Source organism: Myotis yumanensis, unplaced genomic scaffold (genome assembly GCF_028538775.1).
Source record: "Myotis yumanensis isolate MYYU_CA2020_CCGP unplaced genomic scaffold, mMyoYum1.0.hap1 SCAF_16, whole genome shotgun sequence".
NCBI lineage: Eukaryota > Metazoa > Chordata > Mammalia > Chiroptera > Vespertilionidae > Myotis > Myotis yumanensis.
In genome coordinates, this window is record NW_027223767.1 from 14,065,344 (window position 1) to 14,088,100 (window position 22,757).

A 22,757-nucleotide genomic window follows, 5' to 3' on the forward strand; every position below is an offset into this window, starting at 1 on the left:
TTTGGAGGAGCTTGACATTTCAGGAAAGTAAAGAGCAAGTTTGGAAGAAGGCGTGAGTGGAGTTGGAGGAGCTCTGCGTGAGGGTGGTTTGGGTGATGATGAGCTGATGGTGGAGAGAGAAAGGTGTCTTTGTTTGTAAAGGGGTTAAAAGCATCCCGTTTGAGGTGTTAGGCCCACTGTAGTGCTGCTTGGTTTCTTAGTGAGTGAAATATGGAAACAGCGCCAAAGAAAGTAGGAGCAAAGAGAGGGATGGTGACTGAGGCCGACCGAACGTCAGCATGCCTGCCGGCAGGGGATGGCCCAGAACCGGGGAGGGGAGCCTGCCTTCCCGGGGTCTGCTTTCCCGGGTCCTGCCTTCCCAGATTCTCTTTTCAAGTGGAAGGTGCAGCTTCCCTGGGCAGGTGGAACAAGGACAGTTTGCTACTCCTGCTAGGTTATTGCTTTTCCCTGAGGTTGTTTTCAAAGCTGAAAAGGAGTCTGGGTAAGGACCCCCGTTTCTCCGGATGGTTGGCTGGGAGATTTGTCCAGGAAAGAGCTCCCTGCACACTTTGTGACCATCATTCCTCTGTTTCCCTTTTCCTTCCCCTCCCCTTCTTTTCCCTGCTCCCCTTCCCCTTCTCCCTTTCTCTTATGAATGGAAGTCCGGTCTATGTCATGGAGAAGAGGGATATGGATGTTAGACCCAACACTACCAGAGCCTCGGTTCGGAGGAGGACTTCACTGAGGAGGAGGACAGCAAGAAGGGGGAAGGCCCACCCCTGGCGACCACAGAGGGGCAATTTATGGAAACATTTTAACAACAGTGCATGTTCCTTCCGACCAAAGAAATGCATGTGCAATAGAAGCCTCCCTTAAAGCAAGTTAAATAACCTCATTTTATGCAGCAATTAATCCGAAAACAATGGGAAAGGTGCACTGTGGTTCTAGAGAGGGATTTACAGTCTATTTTTCTGTCTAGCTATTTTTTGTTTTTATAAATTCCCAAGGAATTGTTAATGCTTTGGTGACACCTACTGGATTCCTTGTGAACTTTCAAGGTGCTTCCGCTCTTTGCCTTTTTCTCAAACTGTGCCTTTTAATGCATTTGTTTCCCTCTTGGGGGCTCTTCTGACCATCAGAGAACTCCCTCTCGGAGGCAGAAGTGTTGGCGATGCGGTGCCACACATTACTGAGGCAATCGTATCTTCCTAAGCTTTTCAACAAAAGAAAAAAAAGTAGAGCTAGCTATACAATATGCATGGCACATCTTGTTTAATTTGCATGTGACTTCTTTTTAGGGCATTGATGAGGTTTTCGTGTCATTGTCATCCAACACGTTATTATTCAGGGAATGCCTTCACAGTTTTTACACTGGTTTTACTATTCAGACTGTGGCTTGGGTTTGAGTACGGTGTTATCAACCACCTGCTCTTTTCTTTACCCATCCCAGTAAGCTTATATTTTGTGAAGCATTTGTTTCTCACATTAAGACACTGTTAGAACCTAACATAGTAGCCGATGGGTATCTGTGGATTTCTTTTTCACTTGAAGTAAATTGTCTAAAATAGGCATCCTCCCCTGTATCATCCAGACCCTGGTCATCATCGTGTGCACTACAAGTGTCAATTCGGAAAATTCTTACTGTTCTTGAATATTGATGCTCTCTCCAAGACACTGGTTACTGCAGTGAGGTTAATGTATAAAAGAAGGGCCAGGAAGGCCACCGATTTTTAAAAATCATTGTGCAAATTCTTACGTTAAATTGAACTATCTAAGCTTTGCTGTAATACTGCTTTCTCTTCGCTATGTGATGATACAAGAATGATGTCAAATGAAGGGGGGAATATTGCAGGGGAGCATTGCAAATTACAGACATAAAAGTTATGATATTTATAATTTTGAGGAGTGTAAGTTTATTTTTATAGGGAACACTTTTCTTCTCTAAAATTGTTTTTGGGATGGCAATTTGTTTCCATTTTTAAAAGCTGATGTTGTAAAAAAACATATATTAATGAGAAATCAGTGCCAAGTACCTAATTGATACTGAATATTTATTGAATGAATCCCATGACTTAGTGAAATTGACTTTATTAAGTGATAACATACTACCCTCTTGCGAAAAATAAAAGGAAGGACTTTTATACATAACTGCTTATATACATTATCTCTGGAAGAACACATAAAAACTGATCATACTGGTCCCTCTAAGTGACAGAGCAACATGGTGAAACTTTTCAACTAGCGTTTTGTCTCTCTTGGGTTCTGAACTGTGAATATGTTATCCTACTCACAATATAGTGTAAACTTTAAAACTTTCTGTTCTAGCCTCTTCCTCGGGGTCAATGTCAACTTTACCTACCGTTTCCAGAATTCGGGTTCTATACATTTTTGAAAAATCACTATTCCAAGAGTTTGCACACCTCGCACCTGTCCTTGCAGTGATCCTTAAGCCTTAAACGGCCCTCTCCACCTAAGAAAATAACACCCTTGAAATTAAATCAAGTGGGGGTGGGGGAGAGACAGCCATCAAAAACATTTTAGAGATAAATAGGACACTTGGATCTCACAATATAGTACACGTAATAGTTTATTGCTGGGACTTTTCTTAGGTCTGATAATGGTACTGTGATTATGTAGAAAAATGTCTTAACCCTGGGAGTTAATGTTGAAGAACTGAGAGGTGAAGGGTCATGACGTCTGCAACATGGCCCCACACACAAAAAATGTGTGCACATATAAATGTGTATTGATTACAGACAGGTTTAAGCACATATATAAATACAAGTCTATATGCAGATACAGACATTATAAACACTAACATGAGAAAATGTTTCCAACTGATTAGCCTATGCAAAGGTATTATACTATTCTATTCTTCTAACTTTTCTGCAGGCTTGACATTTTTGAAAAAACAAGTTGAGGGAAACTAAAATCCCTAAGTTTCCCCAAATCAGCTCAAACATCACTTCGCAGAATACACCCAGCTGGGAAGTCACTCCCTTTTCTGCATTTCCGAGGCCCTTTCCTTATGTTCACCCTTCAATGGACTGAGTGAAAGAACCAGGGGGCACCTACCTCCAGCCCATAGATTTCAATGCCCTCACGTCTCCTCCTCTAGGTTCCTGCTCACACATGCACCCCGGCAAGGCCTAGGATATGCAACTGCTTAAAGGGATCAGACACTGACCAGGAATGTCCAAATCTCAAGAACGGGTCAGAAGGCCTGGGGTGAACTTGCCAAATTCCTGCCAGGGAGGTGCTGACGAAGGCAAGGGATAGAAGGGGGGACACAGTTGTGGCAAAAGGCAGAAGCAGCAGTCGATGCCGAAGTACATAACTTTATTGGACACCAGTGGGGGTGTAGGAGACAGCTAGGAATCAGGCTCTGTGACAGGTGGTGGCTTCTCGTCATCAGGGGGACAATCAATGAAGTCAGCCAGCATGGCAGCTGTGTCATCCTGCTCCTTTGAAGGACAAAGACATGATTCAAAACAGTCTCACACACATACAGGAGTGGGTCAGGCTTGGGCAAAGCCCTTCCCTAACACAAGCAACCCCCTCTTCCTCCAGCCCGCCCCGCCCCACCTTCCCCACCCAGAGATGCCCTCCCAGCCTGGCCCACTCACCTTTTCCTGGGGAGGGGCCGTCTCCGTCTCCATTTCCTCAGCTGCAGATGTCTCTGGTGGCGGGGGGACCTCATCACCCCCACCCTCAGTCCCCTCGTCCAACAGGGCTGGCGGAGGAGCACAGGGCTCCTCTTCTACTAGCTCCTGAGGAGGTGGCCCTGCTGGGGGGCTTCCCCCTTCCTTCTCCAGCTCCTCCTGGGAGGGGAGCACCTCAGGGGCCAGTGTGGGTGCAGTCTCAGCCCCACGCTCCTCCTCGGCCCCCGGCTCCTCCACTTCCAACAGTAGCCCAGGCTCTGGCTCTGGCTCAGGCTGCACCTCGGGGGACTCGGGGGGAGGCAGAGCTGGAGGCAGGTTGGTGGGTGGAGGTCCTCCTTCTTCTACCTCAGGTTTTTGGGCAACATCGGCTGCAGATTCATGAACATTGGCTATTTCTCCTTCCTCATCACAAGGAGGCAGACACCAAGAATCAGGCAACTGTCACTTTCAGTTCTCCCTCGACGCAGGCACAGAAAGAGCACTGTGCTCAGGGCCAAGCCTTCAAGTTCTCGTTCAGCTGCCTCAGTCGTGTGGCTTTGGGGGAAGTGGCTCAGCTCCCTGGCCTCCGTTAGTCATCCTTAAAATGGAAATGATGCCACCACCACCACCATTCCCATCTGTGGGAGCCATGCCAGAGTCACTGGATACTCAAGGTCAATTAGAGAGTGAAGGTCTTGCTGTTAGCATGCCGATGGCCAAGGCCACTCTGAATATGGGAATCTTAATCAGTATGTTCAAGGCTAAGATGCCATACACAGGTGCAAGGACAGCAATCTCACGGTACACTGTGCACATGTGCCTTTCTGTAGCCAAAATATGATGTCACTATTGGCAAGAGGCCTCTTTTGTCTAAGTCAGTGGTTTTCAACCTGTGGGTCTCGACCCCTTTGGGGGTTGAACGACCCTTTCACAGGGGTCGCCTAAGACCCTGGGAAAACACATATATAATTGCATATTGTTTTTGTGATTAATCACTATGCTTTAATTATGTTCAATTTGTAACAATGAAATTGGGGGTCAGCACAACATGAGGAACTGTATTAAAGGGTCGCAGCATTAGGAAGGTTGAGAACCACTGGTCTAAGTGCTAAAATCCACGTGACTGACCAGCTAGAGTGGTGCGGAAAAGGGGGAAAGGCTGGAGAGGCTGGACAGAGGCTACTAAGGTTGCTGAGGTTAGGAGCTCAGGTGCCGCTGCTATGTGAGGCGGTAGGTTGAGGCAGCGTGCAGCTGCTCAGATAATGACTGTGGGCACAGAGGCTACTGCTACTTTGTGGGAAAGATGTGTGAAAGGCCATGGCCAGCGTGGCTTTCGGGTTCAAAGGCTTGGAGAAATAGCTGACATGCCAATTGACACACAAGACAAGAAATATAAGAAATGTTAATTTTGAAATTATGGGGGGAAGCCAGGGAAAACTCAGCTGTAGTAGTCAAGTTCCATTGAGTCTCCGTTCGCGTCTGCTTTTATTTACTAGAATACACAATTGCCTTTTAGGAATGCAAACAGACATATCAATGGTAATGTTTAGTAAACAATAAAATTATCAGGTTTGGGGGGAGTTTGCTTTAGGCCATTGAGTCAGCAGTAGGTAATAAAATGTAAATATTCACCCTGTGAATATCAAAACCCAAACTCAGCCTTCTGGTGGACTTTTCACATTTATATTAATTACTGTTGATCTTGGTTTCCAGCAAAGATGTATTTGTTCATCAACTGGTGTGCAGCTGCCTATTGAGACTTTGTTGTGAAGAACTGTTTTGTCTGATGGACATATGGCCACTGGCTCCTACAATAAAGACTCCTGCTTATACACCCACAGCTTCTCATGGCTTCTCTGTCTACCACCTGTCTTCCAAGAACGTCCAGCCCCTGACAGAGGGGCTCAGCCCTGATAGTTAGCATAGTAGGGCACTTGGACCAGAAGGCAGGATGTTGCTCCTACACTTGGACCAGCAGGCAGGATGGAGCAGTGAGTGCTCTCACACCTGGTGCTGTGAGGAGGATTTAGGAGTAAGTACTCCGAGAACTAGGTCCTGCTTTGACACTTGGTGTAACCGTTAGCAGAATTCAGAAGAATATACAGACTCAGAACAGCTGTGCTCTGACACCATCTCAACATGCCCCGAGCTCCCTGCTTCACACCTGGGGTGTTAGATCCTCAGCTTCCCCTCTCAGCCCCTCCCGGAAAAGAAAGGTCCCACTCGATAAAGAAGACATCTTTCTGGACTCGCTATAGAAGACAAAAACAAGAGGAAGTGCTGGCTGAATTGCAGGTGTGCTGGGATTGGTGCCAAGAGGCAGGCAGAGCTGGCCGGGAGCTCTAGCCCTTGGGGTACAAGGGACTAAAAGTGTCACACATAAGGCAGGGGTTTTGATTCAAACTCACTGGGCCTGGCAGGCGCTAAAGGAGTTAAAAACACCTGTGATGCACCCCGGCCCAGGGTTGGGTTCGCAGGAAGCTCTGTGACTCGGAAGGTGGAGGTAGGGAGGTGCAGCCTTCCAGCCAGGCTCTGGGACACCCAGCCAGGCTCTTACGTGCATCCTCTTCCATCCCCTCTGAGAACTGGAGCCTTAACTACCCATCGAGAACAGGTCCTTTGATGGGGGCCTCGGTGACTGTTGGAGATGACTATGAAGGTGAATGTGTGGAGGGGAAATGGGTGGGCTTCCCATTCAAGATAATCCTATAAAGCCAAGTTCCAAAGGACGTGAGGAAGTCTAACACTAAGAAAGAAAGCCAATTCTCAGGAGGCTAATTCACCCAGGCCAAAGTAGGGTGATAGAGCAACCACCAAACAACTGTTCTGGTTATATAGGGTCCACAGGGATAAAGGAGAAATAACATGAATCATAACAACAAGGAAATGTGAAACCAAAGCAAACAGAAATGAAACAAGGGCGGGTATTGTACTTAAGCAACAAGATATAAAATCAAAGGAAATGAGTGTCATGCAAGAAACAAAGATGAACTCAGAAATTGGTAAAAACACATGGACAGCCCTAACCGGTTTGGCTCAGTGGATAGAGCGTCAGCCTGTGGACTGAAGGGTCCCAGGTTCCATTCTGGTCAAGGGCATGTACCCAGTAGTGGGTGTGCAGGAGGCAGCTGATTGATGTTTCTCATCGATGTTTCTAACTCTCTATCCCTCTCCCTTCCTCTTTGTAAAAAAATCAATGAAATATATTTTTAAAATATGGACAAATTTAATTGTTAAATCATTCTATTTAAGTACTGTATAATTACTAAATCACAATAATTTCTAGACCAAAAGACATGAGGGTTCTGTGAGTAAAGTATACTATCTGATAGAGAATAGAAATTGAGAATAACCTTTGACTTTCTTAGAAAAATTAATAGCAAAATAGAAATGCCAAAAATATAAAGGTCATTGCTAAAAGAACGGTAATACTTTATAGTTTCCAAGTCAATGGTAGTAGGGGGGGAATAGAAAAAAAACTAATCATCTAATGACAGTTTAAAAGTAGGAAAACAGAAGTAAAAAAAAACATAAATAAGTTGGTAGACACAGTACAGCAGTAATCACACAAAAAGGTTAGCAGGTTAAACTCATCCGTAAAAGAACAGACAGACTACCAGTTTAGATTTTTTTAAATCCAACTACATGTTGCTTACAAGTAACAGAGAAAATATGAAATAAAGAGAAAATAAAAAAACAAGGCCAGGCAAATATTAAAGGAAAGCAATTTTAATATGAGACAAAATTTGAGTCAAAAAAATAATAAGAGAAATAAAGAAGTACAATACATCATGATTTTAAAAAACACTCCACTAAAGAGATATAACAACCATGAGCTTCTATCATCTAAATATCTAAATATCCTGTCTCAAAATATATAGAGTAAGAACTGGAAGAATTAGTAGGAAATATTGATAATTACTCAAATGCAGAAGAAGAGCTTAGTGCACTCACCAGAAACAAATAAATCAGGCAATAAGAATATAGATCATTTAAAAAAAAAAAGACTATACATCATTTGAACCACATAATTAAAAGATTGATCTAACAGAGAAATATGTAACCCTGCTCCCAAAAAGCATGGAATGTAAGGTTTTTTAAATTTTTTTATTGAGTTCAGAGAGGAAGGAGAGGGAGAGAGAGATAGAAACATTAATGATAAGAGAGAATAATCAATCAGCTGCTTCCTTCACATCCCCACAGGGGATCGAGCACGCAACTGGGGCATGTGCCCTGACTGGAAATTGAACTGTGACCTCCTGGTTCATAGGTCAACACTTATCCACTGAGCCATACCAGGTGGTCTGGAATATAAATTTTTTCAGGCACATAAAGCACATTATAAAAATTGACTTTTCACCAGGTCGCAAAGGTAGTATTGACAAATTGGAAATAATCCATTTCACAGACAATAGGTGATTAAGGCCTGGGGTGGGGCGGGAACCAGGTAGAGGGGGAAAATGAAGGAAAAAGAGGGACATCTGTAATACTGTCAACAATAAAGGTTTAAAAATACATATCTACAGATGATCATATTAAGAACAAACTTCTGGAGAAACCAAGATGGTCACATAGGTAAACACTGGATATTGCTGCCTCGCACAACCACTTCAAAAATACAACTAAAAGACAAAACGGACATCATCCAGAACCACAGGAAGGCTGGATGAGTGGAAATTCTACAACTAGAAGGAAAGAGAAAAGCACACTGAGACTCAGAGGAGGTGCAGAAGTAAAGTGCAGAGGTACAGAGGTGCACGCGGAAAGGGCTGGCAACTGAGGACGTGATGTCTTTTTCAATCAGGAGAGAGTCTCAAACTCCCGACTGCTCTGAACTCCAGTTCCGGGTGAGTCTCTGGAGATCCAGACTCATACGGGGAGAAACTGGACTGTCTGGCATCAGTCGGAACTCGAGGGCGGCTTTCTCTCAGAGGTACTTGCAGCGATTACCCAGACACTGAGAAGCGGGGCCTCTTAGGGTAGGACTGGGGATCAGCCAGAGCTGCTTGCTCCACCCTGTTGATCACAAGACCCGGCCCCACCCAAGCTGTGCGAAGAAGCTTTTGCATATGAAAGGCCTAGCCATTGCAATCTGAAAATTACCTAACTAACTGCAGCTGGGTCAGAGAGACCAGAACATCCAAAAGAAGGTCCAAGGCCCCACAGCAGATTGCATTGCTTCACAGCTGGGCATCATCTGGGCACCTCCAAACCTCAAACAAAGAAGAGGAATCTGCTGATTTCTCCATAGCTCCTGCTGGGTAGCCTCAGGCAGAGGCTAAATTAGCACCTCCTTAGAGATCCAAGAGCCAGTGTACCCAGTGGTCAGAGTGAGACCATCCAGATTACAACTCCTCAGATCCATAAGGGACACACTCAGGGGGCAGACTCAGTGAGCACCAAAGCCCCACTGAAGCAAGTCTTGCCCCAGAAGGGTGTCTCCAGCACAGAAGTTCTCCCACTGCAGACACAGCTGATTCTCACAGCCAATTGGCCTGGAGGTCAATTCCTCCCACTGGTACCAACAACAATCAAGGCTTAACTACAACAAGACTGTGCACAAAGCACACAAAGGGGTGCACCAAGAGTGTTCACCTCAGGTAATTGGGGAGGCTGAGCCACTGGGCCCTATAGGACACCTTGCACAGAAAGCCACTCTATCAACACAGGGAAGCAGCCAAAATGTGGAGACAAAGAAAAAGGTCACAAATGACAGAAATGGAGGTAAGCAAACTACTGGATATAAAGTTCAAAACCATGGGTTTAAGTTTTTCAAGAATTTTCTAGGAACTGCCGATGAATTTAGTGAGGCCCTCAAGAAATCTAGTGAGACCCTCAAGATTATGAAAAAGGACCAACTAGAAATTAAGCATACACTGACTGAAATAAAGAATATTACACAGAGTTCCAACAGCAGACTAGAGGATTGCAAGAATCAAGTCAAAGATTTGAAATACGAAGAAGCAAAAAACACCCAACCAGAAAAGCAAAAAGAACAAAGAATCCAAAAATATGAAGATAGTGTAAGGAGCCTCTGGGACAACTTCAAGCATACCAACATCTGAATTATGGGGGTGCCAGAAGATGAGAGTGAGCAAGATATTGAAAACCTATTTGAAGAAATAATGACAGAAAACTTCCCCTACCTGGTGAAAGAAATAGACTTACAAGTCCAGGAAGCGCAGAGAACCCCAAACCAAAGGAATCCAAAGAGGACCACACCAAGACACACCATAATTAAAATGCCAAGAGCAAAAGACAAAGAGAATCTTAAAAGCAACAAGAGAAAAACAGTTATCTACAAGGGAGTACCCATATGACTGTCAGCTGATTTCTCAAGAGAAATTATGCAGGCCAGAAGGGAGTGGCAAGAAATACTCAAAGTGATGAATAGCAAGAACCTACAACCAAGATTACTTTACCCAGCAAAGCTATCATTCAGAATTGTAGGTCAGATAAAGAGCTTCACAGATAAGAAAAAGCTAAAGGAGTTCATCACCACCAAACCAGTATTATATGAAATGCTGAAAGGTATCCTTTAAGAAGAGGAAGAAGAGAAGAAGAAAAAGGTAAAGATACAAATTATGAACAATAAATACACATCTATCAACAAGTGAATCTAAAAGTCAAGTGAATAAATAATCTGATGAACAGAATAAATGGTGAATATAATAGAATCAGGGGCATAGAAAGGGAGTGGACTGACTATTTTTGGGGGGGAGGGTTGGGGTGTGGGGGGTGCGGGAAGAGACTGAACAAAAATCGTACCCCTATGGATGAGGACAGTGGGGGTGGGGGACAGGTAAGGACAGATGGTGGGGTGGGAACCGGGTGGAGGGGAGCTATGGGGGGGGAAAGGAGGAACAATTGTAATAATCTGAACAATAAAGATTTAATTTTAAAAAAAGAAAAGAAACAAACTTCTGCCCTAGCTGGTTTGGCTCAGTGGAGCATCGGCCTACAGATTAAAGGGTCCTGGGTTCAATTCTGCCCAACAGCACATGCCCAAGTTGTAGGGGGCGTGCAGGAGGCAGCTTCCTCTGTGAAATCAATAAAAATACTTTGGGGGGAGGGAAGAAAGAAAGAAACTTCCAAGTTTATTTTTCCAAAATTTAATAAGATACAGAAGTTAGAGAATATTGGTTCCTTTGTTGTCACTCATTAAAATAACCATGAGATTTTTGCTATCTTTCCAGTTCATTATTTTTATTTGGAGCCTCCCGGCTGGTGAACTACAAATGGATTATAAGTATGGACCCCTCAGACAGACGCCCCAAGGCCAAATCCCTCCAGCTGGGAGCAGCTTCTTGGGTTTCACCACTTTACTTCCACGTGTCATTTTCTAAGTGAGCCACAAAGTGAAAATCTTGAGAACTGCGGTGTCCATGGTCTGCCCTGTGTTGTGTCTGGCTTCAGGGCGTGTTAAATCCCACTGAGTTAAAATTACCTCCTGTATATTCTTTGGCCAGTGTTTTATCTAATTTCATTTCTTTCATTAGTCTAAAATATCTTTTTTATTGTTAAACTCAAAATTATGAGCATGTGGAGTAATATGTATTATTGCCTCGTCCAATGAAACCGTTTATAGAAATGTGACTACTATCTGCCCTTTGGGAGAACCCAGTGATGAGGGAGGAAGGGAGGACAATAGGAAAAGTGGGAGGAATAAAGGGAAAATGAGGCGGTGGCTCTAGAGTACAATGTGTTCACTGTGGGCACACACAAAGCAAAAGGGACTCCCTATGGTGGGTGGAGATAGAAAGGGGCCTGGCTGGGAGCGGAAGACCGAAAGCTCTAAGGGATGGGGCTGTGGGTTGGGGGAAGAGATGCTGAGACAACCACAGGCCGGGGGTGCTCATATGGCCACACTGTTTTCCACTATGCTGGGTCGCAGGTACTCGTAAGGCATATCCAACTTTGCATTCCGGACCTCAATTTCCTTATCCAGGGCAGCCAGCTCCTCCCTGAACTTCTTCAGCACAGCCTTGGGCTCAGGGCCTGAAAAATACTCCTCCTCATGCTGGCCCAGAGCCACCTGAGATGGAGAGAGAAAAGCCGCTGAGAGCCTTATGAACCCGAGGTTGGAGCACCACACCTCCCCACAGCTGCCCCCTTCCTCAGGGACCAGGCCACCCGGCTCTCACACTAATGGGCTGACGTCTGCCCAGTTGCCAGGTAATGGACATCTGGAGAGAAGCCTGATGAAAGTTGGGCAGTGTTGCCATCACCATCTCCAGTGTCACATCCTTGGTGGTCGGTGGGGGCTGCCGCATTGTGCAGGGTGCGTTAGGAACCCAAGCATACCAATCCAGCTAAGAAGGGGCAGATATCCAGAATCAAAGTCTGCTAAACATAAAAACCCCTTAGCCACCTGCACACAACTCCCCACCCCCCGCCCCCACTCCAGGTGCAAATGCCCACTGCCCCCCCGTATAACAAGTACCTGGCCCAGGTGGACGGAGGAGTGCTGGCCAGTGGAGGTGAATATGCACATGGTGACAAAGTGGCAAAGCTGGTCCCGGGACTCTAAGGACATGGGAAATCCTGCAAGAGGCAAGGAGAGTTAGAAGCTGGGAGGCAAGGAACAGAAACAGAGCTCAGAGAGGCTGAGCAGGGAGAATACGAGAGGGAAGAAAGGGTGTCAAGGACTCTGAGGAACTATTGTGGGAACTGACATGAGCATGAGTTGTGGTGGGAGAAACAGGGAGATCTCCTGGGAGGGCCCTACTCAGTGGGGTACTGGTATGGCTCACACTGGCTCACATGTGTCAGTTATGTTAAATGTTCAGGAATGTGGCAAGCTGGTTGACATCACACCGGGAGCTACAGTGAAAATATTGACACCATGGAAATGTGCAAATGCTACAAACCAGGGCTTTCCCGCCACCCCACCCCACCCCACCCCCCACCCCCCCCCACCCCCCGCCCGCCGCCGACCCCAGAGAGCCAGTTGTTAAGCATTTATGAGCAACTACTGGTCCCACTGCCTCTGGGACCTAGAGGGATTCTTCTTGCATAAGAATATGAAGAGGCCATGGGCATTATAATAGGGGTTGGACATGCTTCTGGACAGTTTCATAGGAGCAGGGGGGGTTCTGGGGATGTTCCCAGGAGGAATCTTCCACACTGGAGGTCTCAGGGCAGGGGCTCAACTCACCTTGGTCCTGGGCCCCTAGCAGGCCAATCTCAGTGATCTCTCGACACCAGGTCTGCAGTTCAAGGTCCTCTTTCACCGCTTTGTCCGTCTTATAGTGAAGACTCACAATTCCCTCCACATAGCTGTCAGCCAAGGGGTTGGGCCAAGAGAGCTGAAGCTGACAGGGAGCTCCAGGCCCTCTGCTCCTTGCCCACATGGCCCGGTCAGGGCACCCAGCCCTCCAACACAGATCACCTGTTCTCTCAAGCCACTCCCTGACCGCCCACCCTCCCCCCAAGCCCTGCCTTCCCCTTGCCTCACCGATACATGATTTCCCACAGCCGCAGAGCATCCTGAGCATAGTAAGAGGACTTGACTCCCAGAAGCCCCCGGTCAGACAGGTCATCAGGGGGACAGAATGATCTATAGGTTAAAGAGGCTCTAGCGCGCTTAAGCAGCTCCACGTGGCCTCCCCCACCGGTGCTCACCACCTGAGAAGCAAGGATGGGCAGGGTCAGGCAACTCCACCTGCCAGAGGCCAGAGCCAGAGGGAGCATGAACTCCAGGAACCCCCTTCTCTCTTCCTACCTGGTCAAAAATGCCCATGTCGGAGACCAGCCCATTCCTGGCCCGCACATTAATTTCCATGGTGTATCGCAGGTGGGGGATTATCAGCTGGAGGAAGAGAGCAGGGAAGAACTAGTCAGGAGAGACCTGAGGCAAGTCCCTGCGGGAAATTGGAGCTGAAGAACAGGAAAGGTGCCCAGTCTTCAGGAAAAGCAGAGACATGAAGTTCGGTGGTCCCTCGACACCAAGAGTGTTCAGTCAAATTGTAATTCATTCCACAAACCATTGACTTATGGCTGTATGATAATGGAAGAAATCATTCTCCTTTTCTTTTCATATAAGACTGTTCAAGTTCAATGTTTCTCAACCTTTTTTCACTATCACTCCTCTACAGAACCTCTTCAGATAGTGTTTCCTCTCCCCGCCCCCAGGAAATTGTAATGCTACACTATACTGTATCTGTTATGTACTATATGTATATGTGTGTGCCCTTTATTTATTTTTTTATTGACTTCGGAGAGGAAGGGAGAGGGAGAGAGAGATAGAAACATCAATGATGAGAAAGAATCATTGATCGGCTGCCTCCTGCACGCCCCCTACTAGGGATCAAGCCCACAACCCCAATATGGGCCCTTAACCAGAACTGACTAAACCTGGGACCCTTTAGTGCATAGGCCAACGCTCTATCCACTGAGCCAAACCGGCTAGAGCTGTATATATGTGCTTTATACATAAAATATTCTAAGTTTTTGCACCCTAGAAGTTTTCCATGGTTCTAGGACCCACTTTCACCCCCTGGTCGGGGTCTAATTGCCTCCATTGGAATGCATGCTCTACCCCGCCTACCTGCAGAACTTCCTCTCCTCTCTCCTCCCTTTTGGCCATTACACTCACCTCCTTTCTGTTCTTCAAACAGGCCATGCTTGCTCCTGCCTTGGGACCCCTGCACTGTTCTCAGCTGTTCCCTCTGCACAGAACAATGTGCACCTTGATCATCTCAAGGCCGGCTCCTCAGAGCCTCATTCTCTATGCCGTCTCAACAAGGGAGCCTTTCCTGGCCACTCAGTCTGAACTCCACATCACATCGCTCTGCTTGGATTCTCTGCATTGTACTTATCACCGCTGATCTGTCATACATAATACAGTCTTTATTGTCTGGTAGCCCGAAATGGAAATGAAAATCCCCAAAGATCAGGACCTCTGTCTGGCTTAGCACAATCATCTACAATGGTTCTTGTGCCCTAGCTGCTTTGGCTCAGTGGATATAGCATCGGCCTATGGATTGAAGGGTCCCAGGTTCGGTTCCGGCCAAGGGCACATGCCTGGGTTGTAGGCTCAATCCCCAGTAGGGGGCGGGCAGGAGGCAGCCGATCAATGATTCTCTCTCATCATTGATGATTCTATCTCTCTATCCCTCTCCCTTCCTCTCTGAAATCAATAAAAAATATTTTACGAAAAGAAAAAAAAAAAAAGAATGGTTCTTGCCCCATTGGAGGTGCCCAAGAAGAAAAGTTAATGGGTAAATACTCAGTTCAAATTGTCTGTTTAAAAAAAAAAACAGGCCACTGTTGTGGACCTGAGCCTGTCTAACTGGCCTGTGTGTTGCTATTTTAGCACAGGTCAAAACTGGCTGGAAAAGTCTTCTATGTTATTTGCTTGGTCTTCCCTTTTGCCATGGAATCCTCAGTCATTTGTGTGCACTGTCTATATACTGTATGTTCATCTATCTGTGCTTTATACATAAAAAGAGTAAGACTTCTGACCTCTTACCCCCTCACCTCCCACCTTGCCAATGAATCATTTCCACCTCCTTGGGAGGTGATGTCACCTGTTGAAAATGCAGAGCAAGCCACCTCACTCTCTTGCTCTCTTGTCTCTCATTGGTTGGCTTTTCCCCACACCCTGAGATTCCACAGAGAGGGTGGCTTCAGAGGTGGGACTGTGCCATGGGGCAGAGAGGCAGGCAGGAGAGAAGGGGATAAGGTATTACCTTGAAGATAGGGTGTATCGATGGAAGGCATCTCATGGTGGCCATAGCGATAACCTCAGCCATCAAATGTCCCCTCAGAAGATGAGAGAGAAGCTCGTGAAGCTGGAAGTCAGAGCTGCGGACCCAGCATTTGGCCAGGAGCCAGGCCATTGGAGGGTCCGTGGGCAGGAAAAGTGGTGGTGGTGGGGATCCCATGCTTGGCAATTGGAGCTGGAGAGAGGATAGAGTGTGGGGGAAAGAGGATGAGTGGCCAGGTGCCCAGCAGATTCCCCGCCTTTTGCATATTTAACCACTCCCTTCTTCCTCAAATTTGCTTAGCTTTCTCCACCTCACTGCTGCTACTCCCAGCAGCCACTATTCCTTCTCCTGACTTTCCTACCCACTCAGTGCATTAACAATGTACATGCTGCTCTGCCCGGCCTTCCGCACAAGCTCCTCTTCTACCGACTTCCTGGCCTCCACTTGCCCTTTCACTCCCCTCAGTGTGGACACGATTCAAACCCTCTGCTTCCTTTATCCCACACTTTTTCAGAAAGTTCAGCTTCTCTCTAATCTTTCAACACCACCCCTATTCAGCTGATTAAGTCTCCAGTTCTCAGCTAGTCACTGGCTAGATGTAACAATTTGTTTGTCTCCCCATCTATAATAATAAAAGGGTAATATGCTAATTAGACCGGATGTCCTTCCGGATGATCTTCCGAAGCAGGGGCTGCAAGAGAAGCCCGGGTCCTGGGTGCCTGGTGGCGGCTGGAGGGAAGCCCGGATCCCTGGTGACAGAGGGGAGCCGCTGCCGGCAGCCGAGGGAAGAAAGGCCAACTCTTGCACAGTTTCGTGCATCTGGCCTCTAGTGACCTCATAACTGGCCAGACAAAAGCCCACCTGAGCATTGTTTTCTCTTTATTTGTCCTATTTCTGCAGCTGTCTTGCCTAACTCTTCCTTTTCTCTTTCCAGGCCAGTTTAATTTTCCTCTGCATGCCCATCTAGCTTTCCTCTGCACCTCCACAGCTATTCCCCACAACTGAGTCCATTACCCCCATCTTGGGCAATGGTTGTAACATGTCACCCTTATCTCCGGATCTAGCATGTTTCACAACAGCCTACACCAGCTTCTTGTCTTCATACTCCTTGATTTGGCATCCACCACCCGCTACAGTCTGGGCCCTCTCACCTCACATTACCCCCCAGCACGCCAGCCCAATTGTCCACTGACAATCTAACTTCTCACACTCTGCACACCCCATCTCTGCCCAACCCATCTTCCCCTGGGAGGAGGTCCTGCTCCTTCTCCAAGGCTCATGCCCACCCCACCTCTCATGACCCCTCCCACACTATCTCCATCCTCAGGTACTTCCTCGGTACTGGAGCATATTTAGATTTTCCCAGTCTCTCTCTCTCCAGCTAGACCCCACCTTTCTGCCTTTGCCCATTGCCTCCTTTACTGCCACCCCCACAGCTTTAGCACAGGTGAGTCCTTAGTGAATTTCCGTGAAGGGCTGAGCTGAGAGGGCCAACAATGGGGGAACAGAAATCCTGGGTCCTCTCACCTGGATGACCATGGGCAAGAGTTTCCCATCAGGCTGCAGTTTGAGCATGACCAGAGGGGCAGCCAAGTATTGCTGGCTACATAGGATGACGTTAGCCTTGATCCCATCCAGCAGGGAGAAGTCGGCTTCAAACAGCGTGCCTCCCTGGGTGGGGACACAGGGCGAGGGCTATCAGTATAAGGTATCTTCTTCCCACCCTGATTCCCCAAAGGAAGAAGAACAAGAAGGAAACTAACTTATCCCCATCACCTACTTTGTAACAGGCAATGAATCACATGCTATGGCTTCACATAAGTCTTACAAGCACTTGAATTAACTCCAGGTTTATAAAAAAAGGAAACATGATAAAAGAGGAGAGGTAACTTGCCTGAAGTCACACAGTTTATAAACAGCACAGCCAGGGTTCAAACCCAAGTCTGTCTCACCCTATAATCCATGAATTTTCTCTGCACAACCCATCAATTGATCCATGTTGACTCCTGATTAATAAGCCCACCCCTGATCTCATTCTCTTGCTACACACTCCCCCAAATCCTTAGCACCGAGGCCCAGTTATTTCTTCAGTTTGATTGCATCTATCACCCATCACACACTTTTCCTCCACAATATGCTCTTCTCAGTCGAGGAGGAAGGCCATGCGGTTGCACACCTCCAGGATCACTCAAGATTTCCCCTGTAGAATCCCCTCTTGCATCTGGGGGCAAATTGGGCTCATAGTGGGGCCCAGAGCAGCATAAACACTGACCACACTCCCATTTCACTGTGTGGCCTCCTTTGGGCCATTATGTCCATACCTGCAGCTCCTGCTCCAGCTGGGCCTGCACCTCCTCCATCCCAGAAGGGAACACCAGGCGGGCAGGAAGGCGACTGGAGCGCCTTAGCAGCATGGGGTTGGCGCCATTGAGAAACTGGTACCCAAAGAAGGCATCCTCCTTCCAGGAGTCCCGCACCTTCTCTGAGGGTGGCAGTTGTGGAGCAGGTTGTGAGATCAGATCTCCTGGTTCTTCTATCCCCCACCAAACCATTCCCTCTTGCCCCCAGCCCACCAGAGGGACCCAGACCTCAGGTATCCCAGCCCTGGTTCCCTCGATTGGGTGGTAAGGATCCTGGGAGAAGTACTGGGATAGGGATACTGACCAGCCAACTTGCTGTGGTCACACCAGAAGATCTTGTTGAAGTCATCCAGATCATTCCAGCAAGCAAGAATGTTTAGAGAGTCTTTGATGGCTAATTTGGCCAGCCTTCAGGTAAGGATAGGCGAAGGGTTTGAAAATTAGTCTCAAAATCACACATTGTAACTATCAGCACCCCCCTTGGGCTAATCCAGCCCTGTCCCTGTTCAGCTCATAGGAGTCCCTGGACCAGGATGCCTCCCTCTCCTCCAGGTTCATTAAAAAAAAAAAAAAAAGGAAACATGATAAAAGAAGATAGGTAACTGGCACTGCTCTCACCCCTTGGCCAGTGAAGTCTCAAAGTCAGTTCTCTTGTCCTCCAGAAACCTCTCATCTGGCGGGAGGTCACATAAATTGGCCGCAGCCACATTCAGGATCAGCCCATCCTTCCAGTTACCCCATCTGTGGTGCAGAAATGAAATCAGGCATTGATGCCCAGAAGGGCCAGGACTCACTGCCAGGTCAGGAGGGGTCAGGGCGGGATAAGGCTAACCGGTACAGCTTCCTTCTCTCTTCCAGCTCCTCCTCCCGGTGTTTCTTGAACAGGCCTTGAGGGTCCTCTACCAACGTGCGGCCTAGAGGAGGAAGGAGGGCGCAGACAAGGGCATGGACGATGAGGCTTCCCCTGAGAGCCTCTCCCGAGAGCCTCTCCCCGCCTCCCCTGTCCCTGCCAGGGGTACCTCTCAGCCCACCCTTGCCGGGGAGGGGTGACCCTTCAGCATCACGCCCCTCCCCAGCCTGCGTGCCAACTCCAGCATTCCACAACTTCCCAAAGGAAAGAGACCCAGCCCTCCGGGTCCTGCCCTCACACCCTGTTCCCCCTTCTCCCCCAGCCCCAGCCTCTCTTGGGCCCCGGAGGCCTCCTCACACCCCACCCTGCGCTCACCTGTGCCCTCGGGGAGGGTCAGGACTCCATTGCCCTCCACCCAGCGGTAGCACGGGAACCTGAACTCGTCCCCTCCGGCCCCAGGGCCCTGCACGGAGATCCAGTTGCAGAACCAGGCGTCATCCTGCAGGAAGTGCCTTTTGCGCATTTTCAGGAACAGCAGCGGCCCCAGGTACTCCTTCACGTCCGCCTGGAACTCCGTCTCCTGCAGGCAACACAAGGGGCTCAGCATCCATGGCGATCGCCGGGAGTGGGGACTGAACTGAGCCCAGCTCCCCGCCCAGGCCCTTCTGCTGGGCCTCTGGGAAGCGGTGCCAAAGGAGCCAAAAAGAGAAAGGGGGGCGCGCCGACCAGGTGTTCCCACGTCCCCATTATGGGCCGTGGAGTTCTTCAGCGCGGGTGAGGCGGAGGAGGGAAGGTTCACTCCTTCCTGCCCTCTTTCCTCCTCGTAGTCACTGATACTACCGAGGGCTGAGCTGGGCGCTGGGCACCGCCGCGGGCAAGCGCACCGTTGCGCGGGGAGATACACTGTTGACCAGACACTTGCAGCCGAGAGACCCCAGCGCCCCTCCGCTCGGTGTGAGCGGAGACCTCTAGATGTGGGGGGTTTAACCAGGGAAAGTGAGAGCGGGGGGAGGTTGGGGAAATGCGTGCCAGGGAGAGGAAGCGAGAGCGCGGAGGCTGTGCCCAGCACAGAGAGCGTGGGAGATGAGCGTGAATAGACAGTGAACAGTCTCGAAGGGTAATCCAAGAATTCGGTCCTGAGAACCGGCAGAAGCCATTCAAATGTTTGTGGGGAGGGGCGTGTTAGAGGTGGGGGTGTATTTGGAAGACGTCGATCTGACTGCGGAAGGGCTTGGAAGGGCAGGAGAGGAAGCAGCCGGGGGTGGAGTGGGGGCGGGGGGGGGGGGGGGGTTAGTGAAGAAGCTGAAGGTGGCCACGTAGGCTCAAGGGGACACTGATGGTTGGGGGCGGGTCGGGCGGAAGCCGGAATGTCCAGGAGGCAGAATTGACAGCGCTGGATTCTTGGTTGGAGGCGAACAGAGCTGGACGCTCGCGGGACCCCTGGAGGGTGGGGGGTGGGGTGGGGGTGGGAAAGCGGAGGATCTCGCTTGGGCAGGTTCCTTTGAGGCGTCCGCGGGACAGGCATCCGGATCTGGGGGTCCTGGAAAGAGCTGGGTGGGCAACGGCGACGGGAAATGGGGAAGAAAAAGTAACAGGAGCCCGGGGCGAACCAGGTAGATGTGATGAGAGAGGGGACGGGGCCAGGAAATTCAGCTCTTCGTTTCTCTCCTCCCCCCACCCTCACCCCCCATGCCCTGCCTCGGTGGAAGAGGTTTGAAATAGGGTTTCAGACTGGAGAAAACTTCCCGGGCCAGGTATCTCAGTGGTTAGAGCGTGTCCTGATACCCCAAGTCAGGTTCATCCCCGGTCAGGACACATACAAGACTCGATCACGCATAAGTAAGTGGAACAAAATCAATCTCTCTCTCTCTTTGTCTCTTCCTCTCCCTCTCTCTTCCTCTCTCTCTATTTATCTCTCTCTCCCCTCTCGAAATAAAATCGAGGAAACCAGAAACACGCAGCCCCTTCATGATCTCTGCAAAAAGAGAGAGTGCTCTATGCAGGAGGGCGGGCTGGAGCATCCTCCCCATCCCAGACGGCCCGGACATTTATTGAGCGCCTGCTGTGCGCCACGCTCTGCCCAGCGCCTCTTTTCCCAGGAATGTGACGTCCCCTGGGCTGGGGACCAGCTCCCGCAGCTCACCTTGCCCCGCGCCGGCCGCAGGCGCTCCCGGAGCTCGGCTTCCCCGTGCTGGCCCACCAGCCACAGCTGCACCTGGTTGTTGGAGCCCGCGAAGAGCGAGGACCCCGTGGACACGCGGATGCGGTAGACACCCATCTTCCACAAAGACGTTTCGTGCCTTCTGAGGGGGAAGAGGAGTGGAGGTGCCTAATAAAAGGGCTCAAGACCCCGCCCCCTAAAGCCTTGTTTTGACATTGCAGACTTGCAGGGTGTGGATGGATGGCAGGTCTCCAACCAACCCGGCCTGGCCACAAGCTCTGGGCAGCCCAGAACTCGGCCCCAGCTCAGGAAGGCGGGGTCTAGGCGGGTTTCGGGTGCAGACCCTTATCTTTGTGGGAGGAAGATGGAATGAGGAAGCAGAGAGGATTTGGGCGAAAACATGCAGGAAGAAGAAATTGACGCCTCTCCCAGCAGGCAGATGGAGTGTAGCTGGGAAGTCCCCTCCATCTAAACACATAGACACACACACACACACACACACACACACACACACACACACACTTGCTGGCCTCACAGGTTGGTTCACCCCCGCCAATGGTCATGCTTAAGGTTGTGGGGTGGATGAGGAACCAAGGAGGCCTGGTCTGCAGTTGAGGAAGGTGCAATCAGGCCACCAAATTAATTTAACCAAGTTGGAACACTTGTGTCCATTCCCTGTGCAAGGCTCTGGGGCTCATTCCTTTCTAGCTTACAAGTCCCCGCCTCTCTGTTGCCTGCAGGATGAAAATTCAAACTTTTTTTTCATTTACATTTATTATTGAAAGTATTACAGATGTTCCTTTTTCCCCCATTGACCCCCTTCCACCCCGCTCCTGCCCCCTCCCCAGGCCTTCCCTGCACTATTGTCTGTCCATGGGTTGTGCATATATGCGTGTAAGTTCTTTGCTCTCAAGAAAGTCACAAACAGTTCTGATAGGGCAAGATGTCCAATTTGAGGGGCCCCCACTGGCTATGTTGTGACTTTTTGAGAAGCAAAGACTAAATAATAAATAGGGTTGCTTGAAATAGATAAATGTATTTGTTAATAACCCAAAAATCAATTAATTAGTTGCAGTTAACCAAAAAAAATCATTTCAAAATGGCTCAAACAATAAGGAAAAGTTATTATTGCAGAAAAGAAGAAGCCCATAGGATAGATTGGCTCTAGGGTTGTTGGCTCCATGGCTCAACAGCATCATTAAGAAGCCAAGGTTTGCCCAGTTGGTATAGCTCAGTGGTTGAGCGTCAACCCATGAACCAAGAGGTCCCCTGTTTGATTCCCGGTCAGGCACAATTCCCAGTAGGGATCACGCAGGATTCAGCTAATCTCTCTATCCCTCTCCCTTCCCCTCTTTCTAAAAATATATTAATGAATTAATATAAAAATTAAGTTAAAAAAAAAAAGGAAGCCAGGATTTGTTTTTCTGTCTTTCCATCCTTCATGAGTTAGCTCCTCAATAAATTACCTCCTTAGCAAAATGCCTGCTGCCTCCTCAATAATCCCATAAATACATAGCAACATCCATTTGGAAAAGAAGAGCCATTTCCTCCTGTGCCTCTCTTTTTAAGAGCAGGGGAATCTTTCCCAGAAACCACCCAGCAGCTGCCCCTTACCTATTTTTGGCCAAAACTGGACACCAAACCCAGGTCCTTCAAATAGGCAAAGGAAATGAAATCACCTTGAGCATCCTAACCTTGCCAGGATTTTTCCCTGAATTACATGAGGAAAGATGGAGACACAAACATATTTGGGGCCCCACCAATAAGCAAGAAAAGGATGAGAGACTGGGAGTTAGGCACCAAGAGTGTCTGTTACAATTAGTTTGTAAAAGGCCTAACTTCACGATAACATTACGAAGAAAAGTTACTGTAAACTGTCACCCAAAAAGTATAAGAGTGATTATATTAGGATGTTTTAACTTTCTTTAAATTTAATGTGAGGCTTTCATTGCATCTTTAAATATCACAAATAAGTGTGACAAATCATTTGGCATCTTGGTGTTTCTATAGTTGGACAACTTAGATCCTACTCATTCATCAGCCTGCTGAACTGTT

The 22,757-nt window shown here is 48.3% G+C and overlaps 2 protein-coding genes across 2 annotated transcripts; both read right to left on the bottom strand.

Moving 5' to 3' along the window:
* Window positions 1-3,332: 3,332 nt before the first annotated feature.
* On the bottom strand, window positions 3,333-6,193 carry LOC138994975 (proline-, glutamic acid- and leucine-rich protein 1-like). Its single transcript, XM_070395359.1, has 3 exons — window positions 6,178-6,193; window positions 3,606-4,039; window positions 3,333-3,443 (listed from the first exon to the last, which is right to left on the bottom strand). Exons 1-3 carry the CDS (start codon window positions 6,191-6,193, stop codon window positions 3,351-3,353), a joined length of 543 nt encoding a protein of 180 aa, XP_070251460.1. The 3' UTR covers window positions 3,333-3,350.
* Window positions 6,194-10,317: 4,124 nt separating this feature from the next.
* Window positions 10,318-20,856, bottom strand: LOC138994085 (polyunsaturated fatty acid lipoxygenase ALOX15). The gene is made up of 14 exons (XM_070393730.1): window positions 20,685-20,856; window positions 18,917-19,121; window positions 18,524-18,605; window positions 18,310-18,432; window positions 17,996-18,099; window positions 17,653-17,813; window positions 16,859-17,002; window positions 15,314-15,523; window positions 13,345-13,431; window positions 13,078-13,247; window positions 12,778-12,899; window positions 12,064-12,164; window positions 11,765-11,932; window positions 10,318-11,655 (listed from the first exon to the last, which is right to left on the bottom strand). The coding sequence occupies exons 1-14, from the start codon at window positions 20,817-20,819 to the stop codon at window positions 11,476-11,478; spliced, it is 1,992 nt and encodes a 663-aa protein (XP_070249831.1). The 5' UTR covers window positions 20,820-20,856; the 3' UTR covers window positions 10,318-11,475.
* Window positions 20,857-22,757: the final 1,901 nt, after the last annotated feature.